At 35.2% G+C, this 10,240-nt stretch overlaps 1 protein-coding gene and 1 long non-coding RNA gene across 2 annotated transcripts; one reads left to right on the top strand and one right to left on the bottom strand.

The window, feature by feature from the left end:
* The first annotated feature begins 2,021 nt into the window (after positions 1-2,021).
* Positions 2,022-3,702, top strand: LOC146888459 (uncharacterized). Its single transcript, XR_014988907.1, has 6 exons — positions 2,022-2,154; positions 2,267-2,345; positions 2,422-2,811; positions 3,094-3,170; positions 3,252-3,311; positions 3,403-3,702. It is a non-coding gene; the product is annotated as an uncharacterized LOC146888459 (long non-coding RNA).
* Positions 3,703-6,956: 3,254 nt separating this feature from the next.
* Positions 6,957-9,726, bottom strand: LOC114174563 (uncharacterized). Its single transcript, XM_028059398.2, has 7 exons — positions 9,623-9,726; positions 9,295-9,541; positions 8,797-9,241; positions 8,192-8,603; positions 7,991-8,098; positions 7,670-7,861; positions 6,957-7,470 (listed from the first exon to the last, which is right to left on the bottom strand). Exons 1-7 carry the CDS (start codon positions 9,724-9,726, stop codon positions 6,957-6,959), a joined length of 2,022 nt encoding a protein of 673 aa, XP_027915199.2.
* Positions 9,727-10,240: the final 514 nt, after the last annotated feature.

Here is a 10,240-nt window from a genome sequence, read left to right on the forward strand (position 1 = left end):
TAATCATAATTTCAATTCTAAAATCATAACTCAACTCGTATTAGTGTCTTTTTCAAATTATATATTTTTCCTTAGTGGCAAGAAAAAAAAAAAAGAAATTCTATAATGAGAATTTTACATTTTAATCATGTTTGAATTTTTAAATGCGACATAAAAAAAAAAAATTCTCAACATCAACTTTGTCTAGTTTAAATACAATCCTATTCACATGATGGTTTTGTATTCCAAATAATAAATATATAAACACTCTTCCAAAGTATATTATCTTTGTTATTAAGTTCCATCAGAGAAAAGTATATTCACATTCTATGATCAATGTTGGGACAAAAGAATAAATGAGTTACACTTTCGTCTTCCATCCTACATAGTACATAAGATGGGAATAGAATTGTCAATTTGGTCTACTGCACTATCGCTTCCATCCTACTTTCGTCTTCAAATTCTATGCTTCCAACCAATAAATGGGACCAATGTATCGAAGGCAACAACACACCCAGCAGCATACAACATTTTGAACGAAGGTGCTCTTTCTAACCGCTCGCATAAGCTATGAATTAGTTGAAAGCATGAGACAACAAAGTATAATGTTTCAATTCTTAGAAATACTTTATCTGAACTAGTCTCCTGCACTATCGCCAGAGTAATTAAGTTCCACTTCATGTGCACGCACACTGGTGCCGCACAATAACTATCTTCAACCAATAATTTCACCTGCTTTAGTATATCATTACCAAATGCACTAGATGCATCCACGTTTTATACATATGGTTTGAATTCCCGTAAAAATGGAAAGTTATTATTTCTCGTTGTTTCATCACTTCTATTCCATTATATAACAAGAGTACTCTACCTGCTGTTAAAAAAAGTACTCTATCTAGTTTTCTGTCTTTTTTTTTTCTTTTCAAAATGAATAGCGGTCTTTTAATTTTAACTATTTTTTTTTCTGCAACAATATTTCTATATATAGCTAAGAATAATCATTATGCTATTATTCACATTAAACAGAAATACAACATTAGTTGAGTGACATTTTTTTATATTGATTACCAAATGTCTCAAATCGCGCCAACACAGCTAAATATGATCAAATTTAGTTTAAAACCGACTCAACTAAATTTCGATCGAAATTAACTTGCTTGAATTTGGTTGATACAACAACAAAAATTCAATTTTTCTATGAACAAAATCAGTATGTAAATGAATAATTTTGATGGATTATATACAGAAAGAAATCCCTATATAAAATATTCGTCGGTAATTTTACATACGAAAAAATTTCATATGTAATGTTACATATGAAATAAATCCATATGTAACAGTTAAGGACATTACCCATAGAATAAATCTGTATGATATTCTAAATACCTTCTACTATAATCTATTTTACTACAAGAAAATACTTCATTAGTAACCAATTTTAGTGACAAAAAATTGTTAGTTACTATAATTACTAATTTAGATACAAGTTTACAAAATAAAAAAAAAATCATTGGTTACTAAAATAGTTACTATTATGAATAAAAAATTATAATTGGTCACTAAAGTGGTTTTTAAAATTAGCTACCATAGTTTTGGCTACCAAAGAAAACTGGTCACTAAAAATTAGCTACCTAAGTTTTGGCTACCAGAATAACTTAGTTACTAAATTGCTCTCCAATTAACTAGTGACAAATTGTAATTTTTTATTTATATTAATGACTATTTTAGTAACTAATAAATTTTAATTTTGTAAATTGGTATCTAAATTGGTCACTATAATGACTAATAACTTTTGGTCACTAAAATTGATTACTAATAAGACATTTACTTGTAATATATAACTATAAAAAAACAAATGGGTAGGGATGTTACTCAAATACCCATATTTAATATTGCGACAGCTATCCTAAAATATGGTTTTTTTGTCATTTTAATATTGTTTTGTTTATCATTGTGCCCCTACTTTTGTTGTGGGAACCAGTGTCTTTATTGGCAAATTAGTCTTTGCAACGCATCATTATAGAGGTGCGAAAAGTGTACCTGACAATGTTTCAGGGCTCTCTTTCAAATGTCTCAGAGAAGTATTTGAAATCGGAAAAAAAGCCTTCCCACTCGATGCTCTTATCTCCTTTCTTTGTCTTTCTGAAATCCTAGGGAGCATAATCCTTCAACTATGTTTGTTTTCTCTTCGGTCTTATCAGATAATATTTATTATTTTTATGTTGTATTCAGACACTTTGTTTTTTTTTTTCTGTTGAACTTAAGTACTTCTCCTTTGATGGTGTAGGGCATATTATGGGTTTGATTTTCTTCAAAACTACTGTGATGCCCTAATCATGCCAAAAAGACCATCGATTATCAAGTTGGTGCGCGCCATTAATTTTTTCCTTTGGATCTATTTTCTTGCTAATGGATCGCAAAAAAACCTAATTGTCTTTTTAGGTTTTTGAAAAATATTCAAGATTTGAGGTGCGGGAAGAGATAAGAAGGCATGACCGAAGGAGCACAAATGGAGGGAGCTTTTGGCTACAGAAAACCATTTATTAAGTTGGACTTCTCTAAAAACCCTTTTTATTTTATATTATTAGTTGGTGTGTGTATTTTTTGTTTCTACGATTTTCTTAGAGACATTGTTTCCTCTCAGTAAAAGGGTACTTTTTTTGTTGAGCTCTATTTGATTTATTTTTTATTATGGTTGTAATTTTTATTGCTATTTTGGTTTGTATGTGTTATGAAGGATAATTCATCAAATATTTAAGGCTGCCAAATCAATCAAGGATAATATGGCTTGAGATATTTGTGCTATTAGTAATTAAGGATGCACTCCTGAAGGTAATCTGCTTTGAATGCTTGAATTTTTATGCTCCAAGCCTCAAGCAAACTGTTTTCCATTATAAATGGTTTGGAACAAGATAACAGTGTTGTACCCCATTTTTATCAAGAAATATAGCAATCACAATGATTTTTTGTGCTCCAATAAGAAATTGCTCTTGATTTCTATCAATTTTACAATGGCTCATAATGTTTGAAAAGAATAAGCATTCATGCATGTTTTTTCTTTGAAAGATACAAGGTGTTTCATACAATTCTGTAAAATTATAAGTTTGATTGTAGGAACTTTATTCAAGAGCAAGAGGCAAGAAGAGGAGATCCTCTCTTTCTTTGAACAAATTTCTTTTGTCTACTTGAAGGTACAAAGGATACACATGTTAGTTATGTCTATCTCTAGATCTTCAACTTTTGAGGAAATTAACTAAATTTAATGACAGCAGGAACTACAGTTGTTGAATGAGAAACGCAATCTGGTGAGACAATTATCTTAACTAAGCAAGGTTAGTAAATTTCTTTGTAAATTATAGTTATATTTTAACATCTTACTTATATGATATCAATCTTAAACTTTGAATGTCAAACTTTTATTAGGTAGTTGATGAGAAGCAAAGTAAACCTAACCATCCCGTGTCCAATCATTTGGCTCAAAGAAAAGATTATCTTGAAGAAAATTTAACACTTGCTCATGATTTGAAAGTAAGTATACTTTCATGATTTGAAAGTAAGTATACTTTCATGATTTGAAAGTAACACTTCTCTTGTGAAGAAATTGGAAAATAAATAATTTTTTATGTGTGTAAAAGTCAGGAAGAACTTTTCATTAAGCTATGTTGAGGAGGATTATTGCTTTTTAAAACATTTATTTACTTGATTATCATGTGATATACGATATATCCAACACCTACTAATATTGTAGAATGATGGAAGATTAACTTTATTCTAATACCTTTTTATCTTATGAATTTAACCCTTAATCCCAATTCTATAAGCTTTGTACAATGCTTCAACAAGATGGCAAATCAAATTTATATGTTGCAAATTATTCTTCTCATACTCGGTCAAGATTATTCTTTTAATGCGAGCATTCATAAGTTGGTAAAAGTTGTTTGATATTATATTTTGTTCTAAAAATGTATGGATTGTGATATATGTTAATACTAATGTGGTATATGAATGGACAGATGTCCCATGGTACAAAGAGCACCTTCTTGGTTCTATTATTGTCATAATTCTTATGAGAACTATACAATATCATCTGATGCAATTATATTTCATGTAGGTTATTTAAAGAGTTATAGGACCCTTCAGATGTTAGTGGAATAACTAGGTATTTATTTACACTTCTAAAGTTTAGGGTAGTCATTTTGAGATTTCTGTCATGAAAGGTGCATTATTTCACACCATCGGAGAATAATGCATAAGAGCACCTACAAAACTTTGGTGCCAACATTTGGCCTTTTCTTGCAAGGTATAACTTACGATAAAACTTTGGAATTGTAATTAGTGGTAAGTTTGTCAAAGCTCTTATACTTTTGTTGTGTTATTTTTAGATATTAGAAAATAGTGCATGAATAATTGCTTCTAAATCATACTTAAAAATTAAAGTTCATTGGTATTTGTTTATGCAAATTTTATTCTCATAATTTAATAAAAGTGGTTAGCAAATTGGTTTTCTACAAGATTTTCAATTTTCTCCCAATTGTAGTGAATAAACTATATATCATTGAAAATTCATCTTTATCATATCCTTGTATGGTCTTTTGGTTTCATTTTTCAATTCTCTCATGATACAGTGTGGTTAATATAATTATACAATTGGTTAATGAGATGACCTTAGACTTGTAACCTATGAAAATTTGCTTAGGCATGTTAGATTGTTTGATTCATATTCTGCTATTTATGTTGAAGTTTTGCACTAAATTGTCAAATTATGATTATGAAGAATGAACATTTAATTATGTCATTATGTGTCGTTACAAAGTGAGGAAACTGGCATGATCTTAATCATCTGTTAAACTTTCACAATGTGCTCCTTCTTATACTGATTTTAATCTACATCATGCAAATCAATAATAGATTTGATGAGGACAAAGATTTGGTTGTCTCTTATGTCTCTTATGAAAGAGGAGCATATTTGTACCCTTAAAGACATTGGTCCCAAGTATTAGTTCTATGTTATATTAATGGTGGAAAGTTGAAGTTGTAACTAAAATGATATAAAATTTATTTCTTTTTTTTTCTCTTATACGTGGGTTTGTTTGCTAAATCAGTCAAAACTTGTGTCATTTTTACAATATGTGAATTGGATGGCTTTATTTGGGAGCCCTTGACCTATATTTTTATTCTGTTAGATATAGAACCATAAACTCTTAAATGTTATGTTTACGTGCTGTTTGCAATTTGTTCAGACCCTTTTTTGATAAAATTTTCTTCATTTTGATGTTTCTTAATTGCATTTTGAAATATATGCTTTGCTTATGTCTAAGAAAGATGGAATCGCTGAATTATGTATTGAATTGTTTTTATTCTTTGAATTTTGTACCAATCCCTTCAAGAGAGTTCTTCACTTTTATTGAATTTATTTGGACAAGATTTTATACAAAAGATAAATGTAAGGAACTTCTTTTTAAATAATCATGAAAAAGTAATATAGGAGAGCTTTTACAAATTAGACAATCTGTATAAACTTTATTTATCTTATTTTCTTCTCCTACATGTGGCTTTGCAAAGAAATATTACAAGATATATTTTTCATCCTGATAGAGAGAAGGCAAAACATTGTCTTAATTTCATTAGGAACTAGCCCTAAATCTTTTCTAATTTTATTTAAAAAAAGTAATATAATTAAACTTATTTTGAATAAATAATTATTTTATTTTCAAACATCAATGGAAATAATTTTAAAGGATATTTATTTTTACAATCAAAACTTATATATACTTATATGATCTGTTTCTAAATTTTTTTCATTAATTGAAACATTAATTCCATTAAATCTTTTTAATTTTTTAACTATGACTGAATTATTTTTTATTTCATACGTTTTAAAAAATTTTAAATTTATATATTTATAATTAATAATTACATGTTTAATTTGTAAAGATTTTTTATCAATGAGTTGATTTGATTAATTATTTTAAATTTCTTTAATTATTAATGGAGAATTTCAGTTCATGCATTTTCATTTGTCTATTTCTTTTAAATACTTTAAATTTCTTTAATTATGTCTAAAATCTATTTTTTTAATTATATTTTGTCAAATATAATTTTTATTATTATTGTCATTAAAATACCTGAATTATATCTCACAAAAAGTAATACGATTATTAAAATTGTGACATCCCATTTAAATAGAATAATCTACTAAATAAAACATCACATAGTTATAATAATAAGGAGCACACAAGATGAACAGTACACTTAAAAGGATTCACTATTACAGTCATCCATCAAATGTATTTAGAAAGGAACTTAGGCACTCCACCATACCATAAGCAAACATAAACCAGGGAAATTAACAGTTTTGCAAAAGAGTTGCTCCTAGAACAAGGAATTACAAAAGGCACTAGGCCATCAACTATTCCTGAGAACCGGGGGTCTTTGTCAGATACTATGCTATTGGGCACTCCATGAAGCCTCACTATCTCCTTGATGTAGAGCTGTGCTAACTTAGCCATGGACATTATGAGATTCACCGCCAAGAAGTGAGGACTCTTGGTTAGTCGATCTACCACAACCCATATAGCATCATGACCTCTCACGGTTCGTGGCAAATGGGTAAAGAAATCCATCGTTATGCCATCCCACTTCCACACCGAGATATCCAAGGGCTGGAGCGCCCCACCGGGCATCTGATGCTCCACCTTCGCCTTTTGACAAGTCAAACAGACCGATACGAACTGTGCAACCTCCTTCTTCATTCCTTGCCACCAAAAGTTTTTCTTGAGGTCTTGGTACATCTTAGTCATGCCAGGATGCAGACTAAGACGACTTTTGTGCCCTTCCTCAAGGATCAACCTTCTCACCTCTGCATCACTAGGCATGCTAACTCTGCCTCTGAACCTCAACACGTCATCACCACCCAAGGCAAACTCCTTTGCCTGATCAGATCCAAGTAGCTCTTTTACCCTCTGCAAACTAGCATCCTATGTTTGCTTCTCCTTAATCAAGCTTAGGAAGTCACTGGATATAGCTAAGGTGCTACACCAAATGGATTTTGGTTCCAACTCAACTTGTATCTTTATATCTTTGAAGCTCTTAAGCAACTCCAACTCTTTAATCATTAGATGTGTCACATGCATCGTTTTCCTACTCAAAGCATCCACCACCACGTTTGCTTTCCCCGGGTGATAAAGGAGTTCAAAGTCGTAGTCCTTTAGGAACTTTATCCACTGCCTTTGCCTCATATTCAACTCTTTTTTATCAAAGAGGTATTTCAGGCTCTTGTGGTCGCTAAACACACGGAACTGTGCCCCATACAGATAGTGCCTCCAGATTTTCAAAGCAAAGACCACCGCCGCTAGTTCTAGATCATGAGTGGGGTAGTTTTTCTCATGCACTTTCAGTTGCCTTGAAGCATAAGTCACCACCTTCCTTTCTTGCATCAAGACGCAACCAAGGCCCTGATGAGAGGCATCACAAAAAACCTCAAAGGGTTTACTGACGTCCAGAATGACCAACACCGGAGCACTTGTCAATCTCTACTTAAGCTCCCTGAAGCTTTCTTCACACCTATTAGTCCATGCAAATGGTGGGTCCTTCCTGGTTAGCTGTGTATGCTACTATCTTGGAGAACCCCTCTATAAATCTCCTGTAGTAGCCAGCTAGACCCACAAAGCTTTGAATCTTCATCATTTACTTGGGACATTCCCACTGTATCACAGCCTCCACCTTAGTTGGATCCACAACTATACCCTGAGCTGATATCACGTGCCCCAAGAACTGCACCTCGCTCATCCAGAAGTCACACTTTGATAACTTAGCAAACAATTGCTTCTCCCTTAAGACAACAAGCACTATCCTCAGATGTTCGGCGTGTTCCTCATGCGTCCTGGAGTAGATGAGTATGTCGTCTATAAAGACCACGACAAACTTATCTAGAAATGGGCGGAAGATCCGGTTCATGTAATCCATGAACAAAGCTGGAGCATTGGTCACACCAAATGGCATAACCACATACTCGTATTGCCCATATCTAGATTTGAAAGCAGACTTCTCTACATCCTCTACCTTCACCAAGCTCTGATGATAACCTGACCGGAGTTCAATCTTGGAGAACACTGACACCCTATGTACCTAATCCATCAAATCATTTATCCTTGGCAATGGGTATTTGTTCTTGATAGTCAGCTTGTTCAACTGTCTATAGTCCACACACAACCTTGAGCTACCATCTTTCCTTTTTACTAGCAAAATAGGGGTTCTCCATGACGAAGCACTAGACCGTATAAACTGCTTCTCAAGCAACTCCTCAATCTGCTTCTTTAACTCCACCAACTCCACAGGAGCCATGCGGTAAGGAGCTATCGTTGACACAGGACCAGCTCCTGGTACAAAGTTTATGGAGAACTCGACTTCTCTCCTCGGGGGCAAACCTGGTACCTCTTCAGAGAACACATCCTCAAATTCCCTGACCACAAGTATCACTATTATTCTTTCCTCCTTCTCAACCTCCATCCTAGCAAAGATTATATAGCACTGTGAGTCGTCCTGGATTTCCTTCATAACCCCATGGGAAGACAACAACTCAGGCTCCTCTGAGTTGGAGAACAACAACTTCTTCTCCCGACAATCTATGACAACGTGATTGGCGAAGAGTCAATCTATTCCCAAGATCATATCTAGCCCTTGCAGAGGGAGTTATATAAGATTAACTTTATACACACGTCCCTCTACTTCCACTGGACACCTAACACACACTGAAGAAGTCCTAACCAACCCATATGTTAGAGTAGATACCACGAGATCGAACTGTAGTTCACACACCAGCAGACCTAACTCCTGCACACAAGACTCCGACACAAAAGAGTGTTGCTCCAGAATCAAAAAGCACGCAGCAAGACTTGCCAGAAATCACACAACAACCAACGACGAGGTTACCTGAACCCGCTGCCTCTGACCCCGTCATCGCATAGACCCTGCCTGTAGCTTGAGGCCTGCTGCCTCCCCTCCTTTGCTGAGTCTGACCAGAAGTCTGATATGTAGGTCGCGCCACTGCCCTCCTCAAAGTGGGACAATCTCTACAAAAGTGGCCCTCCCTACCACAATGGTTGCACCTGCGGAAACCTGATAGCTGCGAGTAAACACTCTCCACATGTGGTCCCCCACCATGGTGGCACTGGATCCCTCTAGGCGAGGAAGAAAAGCCTTTAGGCCCCTGAAACTGTGGATGAGGCCTAGCATACAGCTTCTTCTTCTCTTCACTCTCGGCCTGGACCAAGATGATCTGCTAACCCTCTGTTGTGGATACTGTTGGGCTTTTACCTCCAATTTCATCTTCTCCATAACCCTAGCCTTTTCCACCAAGGCGGCAAAGTTCTTGATGGAAAGCGGGGCTACCATTAAGCGAATGTCTCCTTTGAGACCATTCTCAAACTTCCTGCAACGCCACTCCTCATCGAGCGGCATGGTGTAGAAGCGTCCCAGATGCTTGAATCTCTCTGCATACTCTGCTACAGACTTGTTTCCCTGCGTCAGTTGGAGGAATTCCAACTCCTTTGCGTATCTCACGCTGTCTGGGTAGTACTCAGACAAAAACCTCCTCTTGAAGGCCTCTCAAGTGATCTCCTAATGTTTCTCTTCCATAACTAACCTCATACTGGCCCACCAATGCTCAACCTCTTTTGTGAGCATGTAGACCGTGAAAGCAAGCCTGCTCTCATCTGGGCATCTCTTGGCATCAAAGATGCGCTCCATATCTTTCATCTACTGGTCTGCCTGGTTGAGACTCGTCTAGCCATCAAACTTTACAGGTTAGTGCTTCAAGAAATCTTCCAAACTCCATTCAGGGGGTGGAGGTTGGGGATAAGGACCATACACCGGAGCACCAGTCGCATTCTCCCCTAACTGGCGGAGAGCATCCATATGCTGCCTTTGGGCAGCCTCAGAAGCCTGCCTCATAGCCTCCATCTACTGCATCACAAGGTGTTATTGCTCAAGAGAGGCCTCTTGACGTTGCATAGCCGCCTCGTGCTGTTGCAACATGGCGTTGCTTTATTGTGTCAAGGCTACAACCATAGCCTCGATTGCCCTAGCTAGATCTTACCCGTCACCCTGAGGGGGTGGAGGAGGAGCTATACGTGGGGGTGCCATATCAATGGACACACAGAAAGAACCATTAGAAACTTGGTTAAACTAGAAACTTATCTAAACATGACAAGAAAGGCACGACGAAAGCTTAGCAAACACATAGCCCACAGAAACTAAGGAA

Source organism: Vigna unguiculata, chromosome 2, assembly GCF_037176805.1.
Source record: "Vigna unguiculata cultivar grain cowpea cultivar isolate G323 ecotype 2 chromosome 2, ASM3717680v1, whole genome shotgun sequence".
NCBI lineage: Eukaryota > Viridiplantae > Streptophyta > Magnoliopsida > Fabales > Fabaceae > Vigna > Vigna unguiculata.